General features: G+C 42.4%; 2 protein-coding genes across 3 annotated transcripts in view; both read right to left on the bottom strand.

Moving 5' to 3' along the window:
- Positions 1 to 874: 874 nt before the first annotated feature.
- LOC125131625 (60S ribosomal protein L31-like) lies at positions 875 to 2,482 on the bottom strand. Its single transcript, XM_047788408.1, has 2 exons — positions 2,471 to 2,482; positions 875 to 1,476 (listed from the first exon to the last, which is right to left on the bottom strand). The coding sequence occupies exons 1-2, from the start codon at positions 2,480 to 2,482 to the stop codon at positions 1,075 to 1,077; spliced, it is 414 nt and encodes a 137-aa protein (XP_047644364.1). The 3' UTR covers positions 875 to 1,074.
- Positions 2,483 to 6,625: 4,143 nt separating this feature from the next.
- The window catches only part of SLC25A17 (solute carrier family 25 member 17), a 40,507-nt gene continuing 23,525 nt past the window's right edge, over positions 6,626 to 23,607 (bottom strand). For both annotated transcript variants that reach the window (XM_047786177.1, XM_047786178.1), the window contains 5 exons: positions 18,433 to 18,549; positions 16,723 to 16,868; positions 16,540 to 16,635; positions 13,796 to 13,878; positions 6,626 to 7,396 (listed from right to left, as the gene is read on the bottom strand). In XM_047786177.1, the coding sequence (XP_047642133.1) occupies positions 7,249 to 7,396; positions 13,796 to 13,878; positions 16,540 to 16,635; positions 16,723 to 16,868; positions 18,433 to 18,549 (590 nt within the window). In that variant the 3' untranslated portion in view covers positions 6,626 to 7,248. The remainder of the gene's footprint in view (positions 7,397 to 13,795; positions 13,879 to 16,539; positions 16,636 to 16,722; positions 16,869 to 18,432; positions 18,550 to 23,607) is intronic.

Below are 23,607 nucleotides of genomic sequence, written 5' to 3'. Positions count from 1 at the left end.
ACTATTCACCAACAGCCAAGACAGGGAAACAACCTAAATGTCCATCAAGAGATGAATGGATTGATAAGATGTGGTACAGGAGTTCCTGTTATGGCTCAGTGAAAACAAACTCGACTAGTATCCATGACAATTCGAGTTTGATCCCTGACCTCGATGAGTGGGTTAAGGATCTGGCGTTGCCATGAGCTGTGGTGTAGGTCATAGACGAGGCCTGGATCCTGTGTTGCTGTGGCTGTGGTACAGGCCTGCAGCTATAGCTCCAATTCAATTCCTAGCCTGGGAAAAAAAGCTGTAGTACATATACACAACGGCACACTACTCAGCCATAAAAAAGAACAAAATAGTGTCATTTGCAGCAATGTGGATGGAACTAGAGATTTCCATACTAAGTGAAGTAAGTAAGAAAGAGAAAGACAAATACCATATGATATCACATATCTGGAATCTAATACATGGCACAATGAACCTACCTACAGAAAAGAAACAAATTCATGGACATGGACTTGTGGTTGCCAAGCGGGAGGGGAAGGGAGTGGGATGGACTGGGAGTTTGGGGTTAGTAGATGCAAACTATTGCATTTGGAGTGGATAAGCAATGAGATGCTGCTGTATACCACAGCCACAGCAACACAGGATCCAGGCCTCGTCTATGACCTACACCACAGCTCGTGGCAACGCCAGATCCTTAACCCACTCATCGAGGTCAGGGAACTATATCTAGTCACTTGTGATGGAACATGATGGAGGATAACGAGCAAAAAAAGAAGGTATATATAACTGCGTCATTTTGCTGCACAGCAGAAATTGAACACTGTAAATCAACTATAATAAAAATTATTTTGAAAAGATATATGTAAACTAATTATGTCTGGTGTTTACTACACACTCAATGCACATGAGTTTCATTACCCACTCAGGTGGCTGGTTCTAAGCTGAGTGTCCCCTTCCCTTTCCCCCGTCATTGCAGATTGGATCTCATTTGCTGGGTTCCGCAGTTCACTGTGCAGTCTATGCAGCTGTCACACATTTTTTTTTTTTTGCCTCTATAACCAACTTTTATTGGACGATCAGCAGTTAGTTCTCATCCTCGTTAACTGTCTGTAGATTTTTGAAAGTGGTGACAGGTACACAGGTGACCAATGGATAGAGCTTGTTTGGCGAGTCTTCATCTTCGTTGCGTTTTCTGGACATCCGCGCACAGATTCGGTATGGGACGTTCCTTATTCCTTTGGCCCAGACGGCTTTGTTGAGCCTGGTGTCGATGCACACATCCGGAGTTCCCGTCTCCGTCATGGCGAATTTACGGATTTCTTTGAGTGCCCGAGGGGCACGCTTCTTAGACCCCACGCTGTGGATGCGCTTGTGAATGCTGGTCGTGTGCTCCCTGGTCACCACCTCGTTGATGGCGGACCGGCCCCTCTTCTTCTCGCCACCCTTCTTCGAGGGAGCCCATTTTCCCCGGCCCTTGTTGGAAAGCTGTCACACATTTTTTTCAGCATGTCTTCTTGAATGCTGTGCTAGGCACTGGTGCCTCGGCCCTCCCTCCCCCTGACCCTCATATCCATCTCCTAATTTCCTCTTCACTCTGTCTTCACATAGTAATTTTCTCCCTTTTCTTCTCTTGCTCAGCCCATGGATAAGTTATTTTCTTGTCTATCATGTCCGAATGAACATAATTTCCAGGGGCTACCAGTATACCCCACAAACATTACCACGAACCCAAAGCTCTTCTACAGAGTCATATGCTGTTACATTTAGGGCATATATACATATCCTACAAGTGAGCCTGCGTATGTACTTGGTAATCTGGTGACAGTCCACACTGCCAGGTAAGTAATTGACCTGCCCAAAGGGAGGGCTCTCCATAGATGTGTGGCCTTTGGCACCATGAAGTCACAATTCTTTAGCTTTTCCAGAAAGCCAAGATGAGACACTAAATCAACCAATGACTTTTCTGTTAGGGAAGCAATTCGTATTTTGCTGATTAACTGTCTGAAGGCCTTAACTTGAATATGGGATAAAACATAAAATTATTGGATTTGGCTTCACTTTTGAGGAGATACGTCAAAAGTGCCCAGAAAAGAAATGTTCACAATTAAAGCAAGTGGAAAGAGGAAATCCTTCCTCCAAATAAAACCTGGTTGGTTTTCTTGGTTCAAACAGCATTTATCTGACGTAGGTTTGGTAATAGAATTTTCTTTTTTCTTTTTTGGTCTGTACCTGAGGCATATGGAAGTTCCCAGGCTAGGGGTCAAATCAGAGCTGCAGTTGCCAGCCTGCACCACAGCCATGGCAATGCCAGATCGGAGCCACATCTGCTGCCGCTTCCACTGCAGCTCATGGCAATGCCAGATCCTTAACCCACTGAGCGAGGCCAGGGATTGAACCCTCGTCCTCATGGATACTAGTCGGATTCTTAACCTGCTGCACCATAACGAGAATCCTGGTGATAGATTTTTGCCAGACTTACTGTAGCGGTCATTTTGCAATATATATAATTATATTAAATCACGATGTTATATATCTAAAACTAATATAATATTATACACCAATTACATCTCCACAGAAAACTCCAGCATTTATTAGGCACATATATATGTCAGATACTGTGCCAGATGCACACACACACACACGTGTATATATATATATATATATATCTCCTCATCTGCCCAACAGAAATGATTTCTTCATAAGGCTGTTCTAAAAATTAAGGAAGGAGTAAAGAAAACTAAAAAAAAACTTAAAACAGCCTTGAGAGGCAATCCTTTCTATTAGACAGATTAAACACATAAAGACCTAGAAAGGTGAAAAAATGACTTGTCTGTGGCCACAGTGCATTAAGTGATAGAATGAAAATATGAACCCAGATCTGGCTCAAAATCCAGAGTGCTTTCTATGAACTACAGTTATTTTTCTTTTCTTTTTTTTTCTTTTTTTTTTTTTTTTGCCTTTTAGGGCTGCACCCGTGGCATATGGATGTTCCCAGGCTAGGGGTTGAATCGGAGCTACAGCTGCTGGCCTGCACCACAGCCACAGCAACGTGGGATCCGAGCCTCATCTGCGACCTACATCACAGCTCACAGGCAATGCCAGGGCCAGGAATCCAACCCGCATTCTCATGGACGGTAGTCGGATTCGTTTCTGCTGCGCCACAATGGGTACTCCTGAACTACAGTTATATCTGTTCGGTCCTATCTCTCATCAATTATAATAATACTGTAAGAAGAGCTGTCACTAACATTTATCTAGCTCTTCTCATGTGGCAAGCCCTGTGTTAAGCAATTTATGTATATGATCTCATTTAATACTCACAATCACCCTAGGAGGTAGGTTTATCAAGATCTCCATTTCAGGGAGTTCTTGCTGTGGTGCAGTGGGGGTTAAGGATCTGGCTTTGCTGCAGCTGTAGCATAGGCCCAGACCTCTGGATTGGATGATTCTATCCTGCCCAAGAATGACCATATACCACGGGGGAGGCCAGAAAAAGGAAAAAAAAAAAAAAAAAAAAGACGAAGACCACCTCCATTTCATAGTTGAGGAAACAGAGTTTTACACCAATTCAGCGACTGCTTCGTTCCACGGCTCGTCAGGAGCAGGAGCAGCGTGGACCCAGAGTCTGTCCAATTCCAGAACCCATTCGCATAATCATTACATTTGATTACGGGAAACTCAGCTCTAGGCCTGGCTCCAATGAGGCAAGAGACTGGATAGTTCTGTCTCAAATTCCTTGTTAATTAAATGGGGATATTGCCACTTGTCCCTGCCTATTTCACAGAGACATTGGGATTGTAAAATGAGAAAGTATACAGTTCAAGAAGGGAAATTGCTACATAAATCTAGGCCTGTCACAAATTTCACTCAGATCTTCCTTCTCCCATGATCACAAAGGGATTTAGCTGACATCATTAGCTCTCCAACATCCTCTGAAGTGGGCAGTGAGTATTATCATCTCCACTTATCAAAAAGCTGATGCACAAGGAGATGAGGTAATTTGCTAGCCCGGGGGAGAGCTGGGAATAAACCCCAAGATTCTAACTCCCACTGCTTATGGTCTTATGGTAAATTCTTTTTCTTTTTCTTTTATTTTTTTGCTTTTTAGGGCCCCATCTGTGGCATATGGAGGTTCCCAGGCTAGGGGTCTAAGCGGAGCTACAGCTGCTGGCCTATACCACAGCCACAGCAACACGGGATCTGAGCTGTGTCTACGACCTACACCACAGCTCACAGCCACACCAGATCCTTAGCCCAATGACAAAGGCCAGGGATTGAACCCGCAACCTCATGGTTCCTAGTCAGATTCATTTCCGCTGCACCAGAACAGGAACTCCCTTATGGTAAATTCTACTTCCTCATTTCAAACTTAAAGATAATGTCCACTTCAAAATACAGATTAAATACGGATTAAACTCAGAGTAAACTTTCTACTTCGGTGACATTAGCACTATCTCTAAGGCTCTTAATCCTCATATTCTAGAGAAACTGCATAAAAAATCAAAAAGAAAAAAAAATCCATTTCCATAGTAACCTTCAGCTCCTTAGTTTTCTCAAGTAACTTATTAATTATAAGCAAAGGTTACAAAACTGGCTGAGTCATGACCTAGTTTCAACTATGGAGTGAGGCTGTAAGCTGCCATAGGGAATATAAAACCTCAGTATGAAATTGTCCCCTTATAAAATCGGAAAAAAAGAAACATCAAATACATTCTCACATCATAAGCATCTAATATAACTGTAACTTGACTTGGAAATTATTTTACCATCCTAACAACCCGCAATACCCTGAGTTCAGAACGAAAGCTCCAAAGCGAGCAGCATCATTAAAATAACAAAAGCACACTCGTGGCACCGTTATGATCCTCCTCCCCCTCCTGTGCTCCCCACCCAAGCCTCGCCACAGATGCGCACAAACCTTAACACAAAATAAAAAGTAGCAATGGGGTCAATTCTCCGTCTTCGGTTCTTTCACTTAAATAGCAGAGAGTTCAGTCTAGTTCCCGGATTATTAGTTCTTCTTCATTCTTGTTTTCTAGAACAACACAATGATCTCTCGATTACTACTAGTTTAACAGCCACGGATTCTGAAATCACCGCAGGGATGAGAGGGAGTAGAAAAGAAATTCCCCCTCTCAAAACTGAACTTACACACTGGAGCCCAGAGACATTTCATTATTACTTGCTCTGATTCTGACTGAATTAGAGACAAAAGAAAAAACGGTCATGTTGTTAGAGGGACAAAAACTAAGTCATAACTGCTGTACAGCACTGGGAACTGTTATCTACTCACTTACGCTGGAGCATGATAATGTGAGAAAAAGGCATGTATATGTGTGTGTGTGTGACTGGGTCCCCTTGCTGTACAGTAGGAAATTGACAGAACACTATAAACCAGCTATAATGGAGAAAAAAATCATTAAAAAAAAAAAAAAAACCCAAAAGAACTAAGTCATAAGAACCCAAAGAGCTGTTGTTCTACTAACATCAAGAGAGTTGTTTGCTTGAGTGCCTTGAGATGTCTAAATTCATTCCTGGTCATACCGACTTTTTTTTCTTTTGTCTTTTTTTTGTTGTTGTTGTTGTTATTGTTGTTGTTGTGGCTATTTCTTGGGCCGCTCCCGCGGCATATGGAGGTTTCCAGGCTAGGGGTTGAATCGGAGCTGTAGCCACCGGGCTACGCCAGAGCCACAGCAACGCGGGATCCGAGCCGCGTCTGCAACCTACACCACAGCTCACGGCAACGCCGGATCGTTAACCCACTGAGCAAGGGCAGGGCCCGAACCCGCAACCTCATGGTTCCTAGTCGGATTCATTAACCACTGCGCCACGACGGGAACTCCTTTTTTCTTTTTTTAAGGTTGCACCCTTAGCATGTGGAGGTTCCCAGGCTAGGGGTTGGATTTGAACTGTAGCTGCCAGCCTACACCACAGCTCACGGCAACGCCAGATCCTTAACCCACTGAGTGAGGCCAGGGATTGAACCTACGTCCTCATGGATGCTAGTCAGATTGTTTCCGCTGTGCCACAGTAGGATTTTAAGTCCTACTAACTTAATGTGTGCTATATGAGGTGAAAGTAAATGGTAACATAGGACTCCTAGTTTTTTTCCAGTTTTTTGCTTGAATTCATCCATCTATATTTCCTTTGAGAACAATCTTTGCCTTGGTTTCTAGAATTGAAAGCAACTGTATCTTCTGTGGGGCCAGGAGCTCTAAGGTCTCTTGAACTTTACTGTAAGTACAAATTACCTGGGTGTCTTGTTAAAATGCAGAGTGATTCAGAAGGTCTGGGCCGCATGGCCAAAGAGCTCCCAGGTGACGTCAATGCTACTGCTTGAGGCACCACACTTTGAGAAGCAGGACACTAAGGAATGTTTCCAAATAGAAATAACCTCAATCAGACGTGTAGTCACCAAATATACAGCCTTTACCAAGAGTGTGTCAAAGAAGATAATCCAGAACCTAAACAAGGTATTGCTCCCCCTCCCTTTTCCTTGTTTTTTTCTACCAGCTGGTTATAAACACAATGTAATACTATAATAAGGGGCAATGTTTAAGAATATCTTTTGTGCTGACAATTTATTGGGACCTATATAGATGAACATAAAACCTCAGGTTTGGTGATGAAAAGGTTGACTCAAAATAGGCATTTTTTAATTACGTCAAATACTAAAGAATAAGGGATGTTTACAAATAGTTTATAAGAGAATCATTTGGGATTAATAATTTTCATTTCCCCCATAAAATAAATAGCTCACATACTAAAGAAGACATCTTTTCTTAAGTCCAGCAAGAATAAAGCCATGCCCATATACCAAGATGAAGACATACAAAGTATATGATATAGTAGCAAATTTGTCCTAGAACCTGGGGTGGGGGAGGTCTAGGGAAAGAGAACAGCTGATACATTTAGGAAACATTTTTACTGGAAAATATTATACATGAGAGCAACAGTCTATTCCTCTCCAGAAAATCAATTAAACCGGCATAAACTTTCACTTTTAGGTTCTCAATAATATTTTCTTTTCAGGTGGCCATTGGTCCAATCTCCCCACAAAATTCAAGCACCCATCATAAAAATTAAGTTGGTAATAGGTCACGCTGGCTATACTCCCTGTTTAACCTTAGACAGGCTTCAAGCCAATGAGGATGAAGTTCTCAGGGGGAGGAGGGAGTAAGAGGAGGATCGCTTCTCTTCACACAGAAGGGAGCCCCCATCCTGAGCATCTCCGTGCTGGGCGGTGGAAGGCATTTCTCAGTGCTTGCTCGCCCTCTTCAGCCCCATGACCATGAAGGTGGTAGCCGTCAGTTTCTCATAAACGAGGAACATGAGAGCAGCAGTGAGGACTGTCTGTAGCAGTTTGGCTTCAAGGCCTTTGTAGAGTCCCATTATTCCAAAACGCCTGAAAGGGAAGAGGAATGTAAAAAAACAAAGGGTTTTCTTTATAAAAATCAACTCCTGTAACAAAGAAATACACTATTTTGTAAAGGTTTGTCTTTAGGATCAAAACAAGCAATAGGTTAACAGACTTTTTTTTTTTTTTTGCTTTTGAGGGATGTACCCACAGCCTATGGAGGTTCCCAGTCTAGGGGTCTAATCTGAGCTACAGCCACCGGCCTACACCACAGCCACAGCAACGTGGGATCCAAGCCATGTCTGTGAACTACACCACAGCTCACCAGCAACGCCAGATCCTTAACCCACTGAGCAAGGCCAGGGATCGAACCCACAACCTCACAGTTCCTAGTTGGATTGTTTCCACTGCACCATGATGGGAACTCCATAGATATTAACAGACTTCTGCTGTTTAAGTACTTCTAATCTTTAAAGGTATTTGGGGACTGATAAACATTTCGTATTTCTTCATAGTTACCATTACCTGGAGGAATACCGACAATATCCCACAGCTAGGGTATAGATCCTAAAATCCTAAAACCATTTAAATGCCAAAATCTTGGATCTAACAAAGAACTTTTTTTTTTTTTTTTTTGGTCTTTTTTGGGCCACACCCACAATATATGGAGGTTCCCAGGCTAGGGGTCGAATTGGAGCTGTAGCTGCTGGCCTACGCCACAGCTACAACAATATCAGATCTGAGCTGCATCTGGAACCTACACCACAGCTCATGGCAATGCTGGATCCTTAATCCTGAGCGAGGCCAGGGATTGAACCTGCATCCTACTAGTCAGATTTGCTTCTGCTGAGCCATAACAGGAACTCCTAACAAAGAACTTTTAGATCTTGACTTTAAGGTTCTTCCAACTCAATTACTTCAACCTAACAGCCCTAAATGATAAGAGAGCTGCCAACTGATTTAGATTGTTTTAGTCTCAACAGAACTAAAGAAAGTAATAGAAATGAAAAGCTATCCAATTCTGAGTCTTCCCACATTTGATCTTCTAACCTGGTGGTTCTCAAATTTAGTGTACAACAGAATTACCTGAAAGCCTTGGTGACACACAGATTGCGAGGTCCCAGATACAGAGTTTCTGATTCATTAAGTCTGGGATGAGACTCAAGAATCTGCATTTCTAACAAGCTCGCAGTGATGAAGATGAGGAGGCTGACCTGGAAACCAGCCCTTTAGAAACACTGCTCTAACCACAGAGAAGAATGTTTCAGCTAGAACCAGGAGTTCAGAGTAAGTGGTATTGCCAAAGCTACTTGCTGAGAGTCAATGAATCTTTATTTATTTATTTTTGCCACAGCACGCAGCGGCTTGATGTGGATCTCAGTTACCAGGCCAGAGCTTGAACCCAGGCCACAGTAATGAAATTGCCAAATCCTAGCCACGAATTAATCTCCCGAATTAATTTCGTGCTAATTCATCAGCAACTCTAGGGCTATTCAAAACACGCAGACTGAGATTTTTTTTTTTTTGTCTTTTTGCCATTTCTTGGGCCGCTCCTGCAGCATATGGAGGTTCCCAGGCTAGGGGTCTAGTCGGAGCTGTAGCCACCAGCCTACGCCAGAGCCACAGCAACGTGGGATCCGAGCCGTGTCTGCAACCTACACCACAGCTCACGGCAACGCCAGATCCTTTAACCCACTGAGCAAGGGCAGGGACCGAACCCGCAACCTCATGGTTCCTAGTCGGATTCGTTAACCACTGCGCCACGACGGGAACTCCCAGACTGAGATTTTAAAGCTATAATAAAATGTTCCATTCAGAAGCGATGCTATTATTTTATATATTTGCTCTGTGCGAAACCTATTATTTGGAGCAAATCATGTGGTAAGTCTTGACCCATGAATCTCTAGTTCATTGACTAACTTGAATTATGTTCCTCCAAGGAATCCGAAAAGTCTACCTCAGTTATCTCTCAAAGTGAGGTCTGCTGTGAGTTATAGGAAAAAAATATATAGCAGTCTCTGTCCTTAGTTCCTGGCACAGAGCTCCTAAAACCCTTGTAATTTCCTAAGTGATAAGAGCACTAGGAGCATTTCTTAGTTTAATATTTGGTCTTTGATCCTAGTTCCTGACAAAGAGTTCCTAAGTCCCTCAGTTTCCTGGGTGATAGCAGTGTCTCTTGTTCTAAAGAGGTGACTCTTGGTGGGGTGCTGGATGGGGCTGATAACCAGAAAGACCCAGCCTGATTAGTAGCTTGGAATTTTCAGCCCCACCCACTATTCTCCAGAGAGGGGAGGGGCTGGAAAGGGAGTTAATGATGGATCATGCCTATGCTATGAAGGCGCCATAAAGATCCCCAAAGGAGGAGGTTCAGAGAGTTTCCACGTTGGTGATGCACCCCAACTCCACGGGGATAGCAGCTCCTATTCTTGGGGCCCTCCCAGATCTCATTATCTGGCTATTCATCTGTATGCTTTATCATACCCTTTAACAAACTGGTAAATGCAGTGTTTCCTGAGTTCTGTGAGCTGCTCTAGCAAACAACCAAATCCAAGGGAGGAAGGAGGTCACTGCAACCTCCAATTTGTTGCCAAGTAACCTGGGGCGCTACTTCTTGTGGTTTTCATCTGAAATGGGGGTCAGTATCATGGGACTGAGCCTTCACCAACCTGTGGGATCTAATGCTATCTTCAAGTAGATGGTGTCAGAATTGAGTTAAATCACAGGACACCCAGCTGGTGTCACACAGAACTGCTTGGTGTGGGAAGCCTCCCTCACATTTGGTGACCAGAAATGCAAAGTGAAATTTTCTGTGTGAGCAGTAAAGGAAATATATACGGTAGCATAGATTTTCTTTACACCTACTCCCATCGGAATCACCAGGGGCTGTTTAGAAATGAGGCTTGCCAGGCCCAGGCCCCACCCCAGACGGAAAGTGTATTTATTTATTTATTTTGGCCACCCTGAAGCATGTGGAGTTCCTGGGCTAGGGATCAGATTCTAGGCACAGTTGTGACCTACAGGGCGGCTATTGGGACTGAACTTGTAACTCAGTGCTGCAGAGATGCGGCTAATCCCATTGTACCTGACGAGAACTCCATGAATCTGTATTTTAACATGCACTTCAAGTGTTGTTCTTTTTTTTCTTTTTTTTGGCTGCACCTGCAGCATGCAAAGTTCCTGGGTCAGGGTTAAACCCTTGCCACAGTAGTAACCAGAGCCACAGCCATGACAATGCTGGATCCTTAACCCACTGAGCCACTAGGCAACTCTGCACTTCAAATGTTCTTAATCAATCAAAAGTTTGGAGAGGCCTGGAATGATATACCGCACTGTCCAGTATGGTAGCTTCTAGCCACACTGACAAATTTAAATAAATTAAAAATTAAGGTTCTCAGTTGTATTGGCTGTATTTCAAGTGCTTAATAGCCACGTGTGGTTAGTGGCAATCCTACTGAACAGCAAAGGTTTTTCCATCATTGTAGAATATGGACCAATGAAAGCTCTTCATTCGTTCAGTAGTAAGTTCCTGAGTGCTTATTGAGCATGAGTTTGAACGCCTGGCTCTGCCTCCATCTGACTGGACTGGCGTTGGGCAAGTCACTTGCTTTCTCTAAATCTGTTTCCTGATCTGCAAAAATGGGAATACAGTCACCCTTCCACATTCACTTTTTTTTTTTTTGTCTTTTTAGGGCTGCACCCAAGGCATGTGGAAGTTCCCAGGCTAGGGGTCGAATTGGAGCTGCAGCTGCCAGCCTTTGCCACAGCTACAGCAACCCCATATCCAAGCCTTGTCTGCAACCTACACCACAGCTCACAGCAATACCAGATCCTTAACCCACTGAGCAAGACCAGGGATCGAACCCACGTCCTCATGGTTACTAGTTGGGTTCATTACCTGAGGCATGACAGGAACTCCTTAACTTTCTTAATTACATCTTTCTTAACTCTCATAATGCTGACAGAAATGGAAATTGGTATCACTTCTTTTGGTCAATATGGCAATACCTATTAAAATTTTGTATATTCAAATTTCTTAACCAAATCATTGTACCTCAAGGAATTTTCTCTACAATTATAATAATTCAGCTGTACAAAGCTGAATTTATGGACTATGCATTTGTCAATGCTTGTAGAGGCAAAAACCTAGAAATGAACTAAATACTCATCATAACTGTACTGGTCAATAAATTATGGCATATTATGTAACAAAAGACAAGCTTCTCATTTTAAAAAATTAGACAGGCCCATAGCTATTGATGTGAAAGATTGTGTGCACCATTCAGTTTACAAAAAGGCAAACTGCAAAACAGTACTCCCATACGACCCCACTTATGTAAAAATGAACATCCAAAATATATATTTTATACATTAGTTATGCTGGTGATATGTAATCCTTTTTCTTAGGAAAAGAGATATGAAGAGAGAAAACAGAGTAGTATGCACATATTTTTAGCTTTACTGAAGTTGAAATGTTCAGTCTGATGAGCTCTGATGGGTACACCCATGAAACCAGCACCTCATTCAAGGCAGTGAACATTTCCATCACCCCCAAAAGGATCCCCACATCCCTGAGCAATTACTCCTTCCCTCCACCTACTCTGACCCCAGGCAACCACTGATGTGTTTTCTGTCACTGTAGGTTATTTGCATTTTCCAAGTTTTATATACATGGAATCATGAATTCTTTTTTGTCCGACTTTTCACTCAGCATGATATTTTGAGATCCATCCGCGTTGGTGCGTGTATCAATAATTCTTTCTTTTTCATTTCTGAGTAGTATTCCACCATACAGATACACTGCAACTTGTATCTACTCATGTGATGTTGGACATTTGGGATGGTTCCAGTTTTCAACTCTTACAAACAAAGCTGCTATTAACATTTACGTATAGGTCTTTGTGCAGACCTATTTTGTTTCTCTTGGGTAAATACTTCGAAGGGAAATGGCTGGGTCTACAGTAGGTGTATGTTTAATTTTTTAAGAATATGCCAAACTGCTTTCCAAAGTGGTTGTGCCATTCCAAATTCCCACCAGCATAGGCAAGTTCTAATTGTTTCATATTCTTGCCAACATTGGTATGGTGAGCATTTATTTTGACTTCATACTATTTCTTTATATTTTATTTTATTTTTTATCCCAAACACATTCTATGTTTATAATAAATTTATTTTCAAAATATCTGACATCTAGGAACAGTAATAGGGTTATAGCAGCTTTTGCCTCAAAGGTGCCCTGACTAATCTGACTTCCCTAAGGGTCTTTCTTTTCTTTTTTCTTTTCTTCCTCTCTCTCTCTCTCTCTCCCTTCCTTCCCTTCCTTTCTGTCTTTTTAGGGCCACACCCGCAGCTTATGGAGGTTCCCAGGCTATGGGCTAAATCGGAGCTAGAGCTGCTGGCCTACACCACAACCACAGCAACGCCAGATCTGAGCTGCATCTGCAAAATACACTACAGCTCATGGCAACACTGGATCCGTAACCCACTGAGCGATCCAACCCGCGTCCTCATGGATACTAGTTGGGTTCGTTACCTCGGAGCCACAATGGGAACGCCTGGCCAGCTTCTTTAAATGAGGTGGGGGATGACGACAGTACCTGTCGTGCAGGGCTACTGTTAGGATGAAGAGGCATTAACCACGCAGAGCATCTGGTCAGTGTCTGCCACGGAGCAAATACTCAGAGGTGTGAGCTCCTCCCATCCTCATCGCCGCTGCTGTCTTCGGGATGATGATGGCTGCGTAACTCTTCCTCCTTCCTCCTCCTTTTCCTGCTGTGACTAGTACTCTCTAACAGCTGCCTGTTTCTATCTTCCAGAGGTCACAGGCAAGTTCCACCTAATGATGGCCTCTGCGTTAGATTACAAGAGAGTTCTCTTTCTCTGTTCAATTATATGTTTCAGGGGTACGGCATTATAAACTGGCATCTGCATACGTGACACAGTGATCACCAAAAGTCCAGCAGCCAGCATTACTGCCACATAGCTGACTCCTTTCACCCATCTTGGCCACCCTCGAACCCTCTTCCTTTCGGGTAAAACCACTCACCTGTCTCCTGCCTCAATGCGTTTGCTTGTTTGTAGATGCCACAGATGAGTGACGTCACATGGTATTTGTTTTTCTCTGCCTGAGTTCCTTCACTTAACATAAAACCTGTAAGGTCTATCCGTGTTGTCTCAAATGGCAGGATTTCATAGGAGGGCTCACTTTTTAAAGGAGTCCTGGATATTTGCCACCAACACACAATAGGGACCTGAAAACAGCCATAATGCCCTGAAATGCTTTCGCACGTCACTAAGCCCCTCAAGTGAGAAACGTCTGGGCATGGCAGCCAAGGGAGAGGTTTCTAGGCTGGCACTGCCAAGGCAGAAGTGCAAGATAAGCAAATCCACTTCCCGGCAGAGACGGTGGTGACAAGGGAGGACAGAATGTGGAACATCTCCAAAGCTCACCTCACTCGTTGGTGCAGAAGATAGAGAACGTTCCGAAGACTCCCCAGTGTTCTGTTTTCTGGGTTTAGTCTGTGACGTCCAAACTGGGGAGGAAGGAAAAAAGGTAATTACTGTTTGTTACTGCTTCTTTTCTTTCTTTCTTTCTTTTTTGGTCTTTTTTTTTAGGGCCACACCCACAGCATATGGAAATTCCCAGGCCAGGGATCGAATTAGAGCTGCTGCCGCCAGCCTACACCATATCCTTAACCCACTGAGCGAGGCCAGGGATCGAACCCGAGTCCTCATGGATACTAGTCAGGTTCATTACGACTGAGCCACAACGGGAACTCCTGTTACTGCTTTATCTTAATTTCCACTTGCAGAGGAAATTATGTTGGAGTAACATCTTTTTTTTGTCTTTTTTGTCTTTTTAGGGCCGCACCTGCGGCATATGGAAGTTCCCAGGCTAGGGGTCCAATCGGAGCTGTGGCTGCCAACCTAAGCCACAGTCAGAGCAACACAGGATCCGAGCCGCATCTGTGATCTACACCACAGCTCAAGGCAACACCAGATCCTTAACCCGTTGAGCGAGGCCAGGGATCAAACCGACAACTTCATGGTTCCCAGTCAGATTCGTTTCCTCTGTGCCACAACGGGAACTCCTGGAATAACATCTTATAGCATACCGTAATAAAAATACCCAATTAGTATGGAGATTTCATTAATCCTCTATTTTTCAATGAAATAAATGACATAGTTCGATGAAATAAGTGAAAATAAGAAATTTTTTTTTTTCAGGTCATTCCCTTGGTGGAACAGTAGGTTAAAGATCTGGCATTGTCAGTGCTGGGGCTTGGGTTCAATCTTCTGCATGCCAAGGGCCTGGCAAAATTAAAAAAAAAAAACTTCTGCATGCCAAGGGCCTGGCAAAGTTTTAAAAAAAGAAAAGAAAGAAAAAGAAAGAAAATTTTTTTTCAATAAAACAAAGAAATATTTTTTTCAATGAAGCAAGCATGAGAATTTTCATTTTACAGAGAATCATGGGGAAAATTCTACCTCAAAAGAAAAGGCATGCCCACATTGAATATTTAGATATTGATGATATGGCTTCCAGTCCTTTAAGAAGATATGACTGGGAGTTCCTGTCATGTCTCAGCAGTAATGAACACGACTAGTATCCGTGACGACTTGGGTTTGATCCCTGGCCCCACTCGGTGGGTTAAGGATCCAGCGTCGCCATACGCCCTGGTGTAGGTCGAAGAGGAGACTCAGATCTTGTGCTGCTGTGGCTATAGTGCAAGCCAAAAGCTATAGCTCCAATTTGACCGCTAGCCTGGGAACTTCCATACGCCATGGGTGAAGCTCTAAAAAAAGCAAAAAGCAAAAAAAAAAAAGAAAAAAGAAAAAGTAAAAGATTTACGAACCCCTGGGCACACCAGGTTCCCTCTACCTGGAATGCTCTTTCCTCTGCTCTCTGCATGGCTGTACCCTTCCTTTCAAGTCTTGATTCACTTATGGCTCCTCAGAGGAGCCCATCCCCAGTTAGGCCATCTAAGAAGTCCCCCACCATGCCCCTCACCACTAAACTGTAGATGCTGTTCACTTCCTTTATAGCTCTTTCCTCAGTTTGCAACCACCCATGTACTGTGTTCATTCACCTGTTCATTCTCTCCTCCGTTAACCTCCATAAGGGCAGGACCTATGATTCTTTTTTTTTTTTTTTTTTTTTTAAGGCTGCTCTCGAGGCATATGGAGGTTCCCAGGCTAGGGATCAAATTGGAGCTATAGCTGCCGGCCACCGCCACAGCCACAGCAATGCCAGATCCGAGCCATGTCTGTGACCTATACCACAGCTCACAGCAACACTGGATCCTTAACCCACTGAGCGAGGCCAGGGATCAAACTGCAACCTCATGGTTCCTAGTCAGATTCGTTTCTGATGCGCCATGATGGGAACTCCACCAGGACCTATGATTCTCTTCTTCAACATGTTCACCCAGCTCCTTACACAGAGTGGGTGCTTAAGAAAAATATCTCAATGAATAAATAACTGAATGAATGAAAGACTAGAAATGTGAAAGTTCTTTAGAAAAACTAAATCATGAATTCCTCCTGAATGAACCAAAGGAATCAGCCTCTGATTTTATAAAGGATACTCTACCCTGGGCACCAAGCAAATCAACTTGAATGAGAAGGAAGCAAACTTATATTTTCTGAGGTCCTTAAAGAAACTTCCTCAATATTTGGGATTTCTAAGATACCATGTTGCCTAAGAAATTGCAAAAGGAAACTTCATTCCAAACCAAAGAGGAAAACAACTGATAACCAGAATGGTTAGCAAAATATCAAACAATGAAAAAAACGGATGAGGAATGTTTTGGTCAATGAGGTGACTACTTCACTGCTTTAATAACACTGCTTTAAAGAGAAAAACCATGCATTTTAGAATGTTGTTTGGCTGGGAGTTCCTGTTGTGGCTCAGCAGTAACAAACCCAGGTAGCATCCATGATCCATGAGAATGTGGGTCTGATCCCTGGCCTTGCTCAGTGGGTTAAGTATCTGGTGTTGCGGTGAGCTATGGTGTAGGTCACAGACGAGGTTCGGATCCTGCTGTGGCTGTGGTGTAGGCCAGTGGCTGCAGCTCCAATGTAATCCCTAGCTTGGGAATTTCCATATGCCTCACATGCGGCCCTACAACAAGCAAAAAAAAAAAAAAAAAAAAGAATGTTGTTTAACTAAATGCAGGGAGAACCCCAGCACTCACCCTCAGAATTGACTGTACTGTCTGCATGGGATAGGTGACCGTGGTGGCAATGGCTTTGGCTATTGCACCAATGACGAACACATCCAAAGAGGAAAGCTGGAAGCAAAGAAAGAACAAACTTCATCAACTGAACCAGCAAGAAGGTGTCAGGGATTATGTGCTGCTGTCAAAGTCAGGGATTACCTTCATTCGTTTCTTTAAAAGCTGCCGTTTTAAACCTTCATAGAACATGAATTGGATGGCAGGATTGAAGACCAACAGCAACGAGGGAAACGTGCCGTTCCATAAAGCCGAGATCCCTTCATCACGAATGATCTGGTGAAAAGCATCTAAGCAAGAAACCAAGGACCTTTGATAACAAGCCCTAACTAGAGAAGAGAATGTACCCAGAACACAAACCATACTGACTCTATCAAGACTTCCATCTTCTTTTTTTTTTGGCTTTTCTAGGGCCGCACCCGTGACATAAGGAGGTTCCCAGGCTAGGGATCTATCAGAGCTGTAGCCGCTGGCCTACACCACAGCCACAGCAACGAGGGATCCGAGTCATGTCTTCGACCTACACCACAGTCACAGCAACGCCAGAGCCGAGCCACATCTGCGACCTACACCACACCTCACAGCAACGCCGGATCCTTAACCCACTGAGCAAGGCCAGGGATTGAACCCCCAACCTCACGGTTCCTAGTCGGATTTGTTAACCACTGAGCCATGACGGGAACTCCAAGACTTCCTTCTTGCAATGACATTTCAGGGGCAAGTTAATCAGTGAACCGCTTTTGGATAAAGATTACATATTGACAGTCACCAAGTTACTGAGAGACCAACTTCAATCTTGGCAACTCTTCCTAAAAATCTGGGGCTAGCATGTCAAATTTTCCTAAGTAATTATCACCACCACAGGAAACTATGTATTACACAGAACTGTAACACCATAACCCATGTGGTTCACAGCAGAGGCCAATACAGAAAATGATGAGCTAGTTCTCTGGAGTCCATCTTAAGAGAAGACTGCCTTATAGAAAACCACTATTCTCACTGATGTTGGAAACATGGGAAGGGAGAACCTGGCCATGTGATACTATGAAAAAACAGAAGCTCAAAGACATCAGACCCTAATCTGTTATCTTTACCTAAAGACAACACATGGAGTTCTCTTCCGTGGCTCAGTGCTTAATGAACCCAACTAGGATCCATGAGGATACGGGTTTGGTCCCTGGCCTTGCTCAATGGGTTAAGGATCTGGCATTGCCAAGAGCTGTGGTGTAGGTGACAGACGGCGGCTCGGATCCCCATTGCTATGGCTGCAGTGTAGGCTGGCAGCTACAGCTCTGATTTATTGTAAAGTTCTGGGAACTTCCACATGCTGAGGGTGTAGCCCTAAAAAGCAAAAAACAAACAAACAACAGCACTAGGAAAAAAAAAAAAAGGTGCAGCAGATTATTCCTGGGAAACATTCATTGCCTCTCACCTCTACACCATGGGATATACTCCATGGCTATACTCCCTACCCCTTGGTCTCAGGGCCTGGCCATTGGTTGTGCTTTGGCCAAGCAAATGTTAGCAGACATGCACATAGGGGCTTGGAAATATGCTTATATGATTGAGCTTCTCCTCCTGTGCTTTTGCCATCACCAAGAGAAGAAGATGCTGAGGCTGGTCTCAGGAAAAGGAAGAGCTGGTCCCAGACAAGGAGAGCTGAGTGTCTTGGGCTGGAGTCAGCCTAGGTGAGTCAAATCCCTGTCCGTCCACAGACACGTGAGCTAAATAAATGGCTTACGGTTGGATACTGAGATCTGAGGTTGTCTGTTATGTAGCATTATTACGGCAGTAAATCCCAGATGCAAAGAGGAAAGAAAACCTTTAAAAGGAACTCACCCAAGAGACACTCACCAATGATACCACTGTAGTTGGTCGGCACAATGTCTTCATTCCTAAATTTGGCCCCTTGCAGCTTCAGTCTGGTGTTTACCACCCAAAGTGGGGTTGTTAGCAGCACGTTCACCACGCCTGCAAAAAGAAAGAGGAGGGGACAAGGAGAAAGCAAAATGTAACTTTTTAAGCTTTGCCATCTCATGTTAAAGCTACATACCAATGCTCCAGTTACACTTCTGCCACTGACCTATTAGGAGACCTAAGGTAAGGTGGCTTTGTGCTGGGTACAACACAAGCCACTGCTGTTAGAAGCAATTCTGCCGATAGCAGAAGGGCTGGCAGCAATACCTCTCCACATGAAAAGAGTAATGAATTTCCTCATTCGTATAACAGGAGGCAATCTGTTTGCCAATTTATATAGCATCCAAAGTTGCAATTTTGATATAAACACATTTAAAAAGAGCTTTAAGACAGAAGTGACTTCATGATCACATGCTAAATAAGCCCAGACAATATGACATAAAACACACAATTTACAACTCTCATGTAAGCAACTCACATGGTTTAAAGTGAGTAGGGATCTAGTACAGTGGGTGACAGGTGGGAAAAGGGTGATGTTTGTAAGTGCTTCAACAGGGAGTAGAGGCTCAAGGAAGCGCTCCTCATCACCTGGGGAATTAGACAGGCAGGCAGCAGGCAGCAGTTACAACATCTGAAACAGCTACACAAGCATCGTATCCTTACAAGCTTAAGGATGGGGATCTTGGCCGCCCAAGGTGGCCTCAGAGTGGAACAACACCCTGAGCCAGGTGCTTCTTATTTGAAAAAACATGATCCCAATTTAACACCATCTTGAGATATTAAAATATTTCTCAACAGTCCTGAAATGATTAAAGAAAGATACCAGAGAAACTTGTAACAAAGTGCCTGACGCACAGGATATACTTTATAAATATTTGTTACATACTGAACAAGCAAACCAATGAACAAACTCCACAAACAACCATTTATCAAGCTATCTGGCTCTTCACGCTTTGAAGAACCAGGAGGCACAATCGTAAGGAAGAGGACTCTTCTTTTACTAAAAGCCATTTAAGTACAAGATTAATAATGTTTTGATTTAAGGAATCTCCAAACATACTACGTAGAAAACAGCAAGGCTAAAAGTTTGGTGAAACCACCAGGAAATTCAAATGCTAAATTTCCATTAGGTGCATGCAGTTGCAAACGTAAGATATTTTGACACCTCTCTCTTAGGAATATTATGAGAACACATCTTTCAGAATAAAAGCCATTATCAAATAATTTTATGAGTTGTATTTGTTATTTTTTCACATAATACCATGGAGTCATCTTCAGTTATGACTTAATATACTCATACATGGTCATTTGAGGCACTGGTCATAATCTGAAAAACTCTTACCTAGAGATTCTGCTGGACTCATTTTAAAAAAGTGCAAGTGCCCAAAAGACCAAGATGGAAGAATATCAATGCACACCCATTTACCCAGACTTGGTGGTGTCTTCCTGTTCAATGCAATGTGCACATCACTTAACAAGAAAATCAAGAGCCAGAAAAATCAGGCTAGAAAGTGCCACTGAGCTGTCTACTGCCTTTTTTTTTTTTTTTTTTTTAAAGATGAAGACAGAGCTCAAAAGCAGAAATCACAAGCTTCTGCGAATACCGTAGACAGGCACAGTGTACATACCTTTCTAAACAAACGAAACATGTTGCCTACTAAATAAATTCTTTAGAAATCAAAACTGCCTTCATGTTCTACTCAAGGGGTAGGCACACACACACACACAACACCCTTCAGAGGCAATGCAGCCAAGGTTAGGATTTAGCCATTATTTAAAATTCTGCCTACATATCCCAATTATTAACAAGAGCCGAAAGACTGAGAGGATTCTAAGGTCAATGTCAAGTACAAAAATGCACCACATCATTTAAAGATAAGGGAATATAAAGTCCTTGTAAGAACACTGTGTATTTCAAAGCTTTTTACCTGAGAAGTTAAGTACTTTGTTCATCCTCTAAAAACTTGCAACTTACATCATCAAGCAAAGGACAACATTCCATGGAGGAGAAACAAGCTACAAACCAACACGATGAGCAACCCCAACTCTTACTAAAGCGCAACAGATGTAGCTGCAGGATAAATTCTGCTATCTGCTTATTTATGTGTACAAAATTCTTCTGCTAGTTCCAAGCCGTGGTTGTTACTTCAGCTCTAAGATGGGGATACTAATGCTCTACCTACTTCGGCAGGAAATTGTTTTTCTTCCAATTCAAATGATTCTACTTTCATTCTTTTTTTCCATAAAAAACCATTTACAAGAAAACAGAACCAAAATTAAGAGATGAGGAGCGATACCTGAACACACTAAAATCACTGATTTAAGAAATAACTGGAACACAGCTATTTACTTCTGCAATCTTGAAAACTAAGATTTTTATTAGCAGTGGGTCTCCTGTGTTTAGAGAAAACAAAATGCTAACTGGGTGTGTACTTCTGGGATACGTGCAATGGCCACTGAGACAAGAAAACAGCAGACTGGGGACACAAATCTAACTAATGGGCTCCCCACGAAGGAATGCAACTTGATACACTACGGGAACAAACCTGCCTTTCCAGATTTAAGGCCTAAGGGCAGGAAATTAATTTCAACTTTCACAACGATAACACCATTGGTATTCAAAAAGATTTATTGATAAAAATTCCAATTTCATAAAAATGGCAAGTGTCATCTTCATTTAAGTTGTCTGAAAAGGTCTGATCTCAAAGTTTCCCTCCAGGGTATTAAGCCATACGGGCTTTTTAACGAAAATACAATAAATAATAATAAATTTCTATGTTTCTAACGGAACTGGAATAGCAATAAAACTGTTCCCAGTTCTCCCTGGAGATAATGAAACTCTTTTCTACAGTGACTGTGATACAACGATAGGGTTCCCAGCAGAAGAAGCTGTTCTAATTATTGTAAAAATGCATAGGTATTAAGATATAAAAATGTTATGAGGCGAAGTTTGAAACTCACAAAAGTGATTTTCAAGGAATTCACTACCTTCAGAAAAAGAGAGGACTTACAATCAACTTCAGAATTATAAAGAACTATAAAATCCTTTTGATTAAGGGTCTACTGTGATACTGTTGACATTTGGGGCTGGATAATTATATTTGGGGTGGGGCGAGGGTACAATTGTATAGGATATTTAACAGTATCCCTGACCCTCTACCCACTAGATGCCAGTAGCACCCTCCAGTTGTGACAACTAAAAAAAAAGTCTCCAGACATTGCAATATGTTCCCTGTGTTTCGAAATCAGCCTCAGTTGAGAACCACTGATATAATCCAATCATCGAGTGATTATTCATTTTATTTTTGAAAATCGCAAAAGATGGGAAATCGCTCTCACCCCAATAGCTTATTTTTTCCAAGAGCTGTGAAAAAATTTATTTTTATTGATATTAAATCTTTATTCTGATATTTTATTATTGTTGATTTACACTGTTGTGTCAATTTCTGCTGTACAGCAAAGTGACTAAGTCATATATGTATACATATGTGTGTGTATATATATATATATACACACACACATTCTTTCTTAAAATATTATTTTCCATCATAGTCTATCCCAGGAGAGTCGATATAGCTCCCTGTGTTATACAGTAGTACCTTATTGTTTATCCATTCCAAAGGTAAGAGTTTGCATCTACTAACTCCAAACTTCCAATCCATCCCACTCCTGCCGACCTCCCCCTTGGCAACCACAAGTCTGTTCTCTAGGTCTGAGAATTTCTTTCTGTTCTATAGATAGGTTCATCTGTGCCATATTTTAGATTCTACACATAAGTGATATTATATGGTATTTGTCATTCTTTTTCTTTCTTTTTTTTTTTTTTGTCTTTTTGCTATTTCTTGGGCCGCTCCCGTGGCATATGGAGTTCCTGGGCTAGGGGTCCAATCGGAGCTGGAGCCACCAGCCTATGCCAGAGCCACAGCAACGTGGGATCCGAGCCGCGTCTGCGACCTACACCACAGCTCACGGCAACGCCAGATCGTTAACCCACTGAGCAAGGGCAGGGACCAAACCCGCAACCTCATGGTTCCTAGTCGGATTCGTTAACCACTGTGTCATGACGGGAACTCCTGTCATTCTTTTTCTGACTTCACTTTGTATGAGAATCTCTAGTTGCATCCACGTTGCTGCAAATGGCATTATTTCATTCTTCTTTATGGCTGAGTAGTATTCCATTGTGTATATATACCACATCTTCTTAATCCATTCATCTGTTGAGGGATATTTAGGTTGTTTCCATGTCTTGGCTATTGTGAACAGTGCTGTTACAAACATAGAGGTGCATATATCTTTTTGAATTAGAGTTTTGTCTGGATATATTCCCAGGAGTGGGATTGCTAGATCATATGGTATTTCTATTTTTAGTTTTCTGAGGAAACTCCATACTGTTTTCCGGGGTGGTTGTACTAATTTACATTTCCAACAGTGTAGGAGGGGTCCCTTTTCTCCACACCCTCTCCAGCACTTGATATTTGAAGACTTATTAATGATGGCCATTCTGACCTGTGTGAGGTGGTATCTCACTGTAGTTTCAATCTGTGTTTCTATAATAATCTGCAATGTTGAGTATCTTTTCATGTGCCTACTGACCATCTTTCTTTGGAGATTCTTTGGTATTCTTTGGAGAAATGTCTATTTAGGTTTTCTGCTCATTTTTCACTCTGGTTGTTTTTTTGTTGTTGAGTTGTATAAGTTGTTTGTATATTCTGGAGATTAGGCCCTTATCGGTTGTAACATCTGAAACTATCTTCTCCCATTCTCTAGGTTGCGTCCTTGTTTTATTTGTGGTTTCCTTTGCTGTGCAAAAGCTTGTAAGTTTGATTAGGTCCCATTTATTTATTTTTGTTTTTATTTCTATTGTGTTGGAAGACTAACCTAATAAAACATTTGTACAGTTCATATCAGAGAATGTTTTGCCTATGTTCTCTTCTAGGAGATTTATGGTGTTGTGTCTTATGTTTAAGTCATTAAGCCATTTTAAATTTATTTTTGTGCATGGTGTGAGGATGTGTTCAATCTATCTTCTTAAAGTAACTAGAAACAGGGAATTTCTGTTGTGGCTCAGGGGTTAACAAACCCGACCAGCATCCATGAGGATTCGGGTTCGAT

The sequence above is a fragment of the Phacochoerus africanus genome, chromosome 7, assembly GCF_016906955.1.
Source record: "Phacochoerus africanus isolate WHEZ1 chromosome 7, ROS_Pafr_v1, whole genome shotgun sequence".
NCBI lineage: Eukaryota > Metazoa > Chordata > Mammalia > Artiodactyla > Suidae > Phacochoerus > Phacochoerus africanus.
This window is presented reverse-complemented; position numbering and strand designations above follow the sequence as displayed.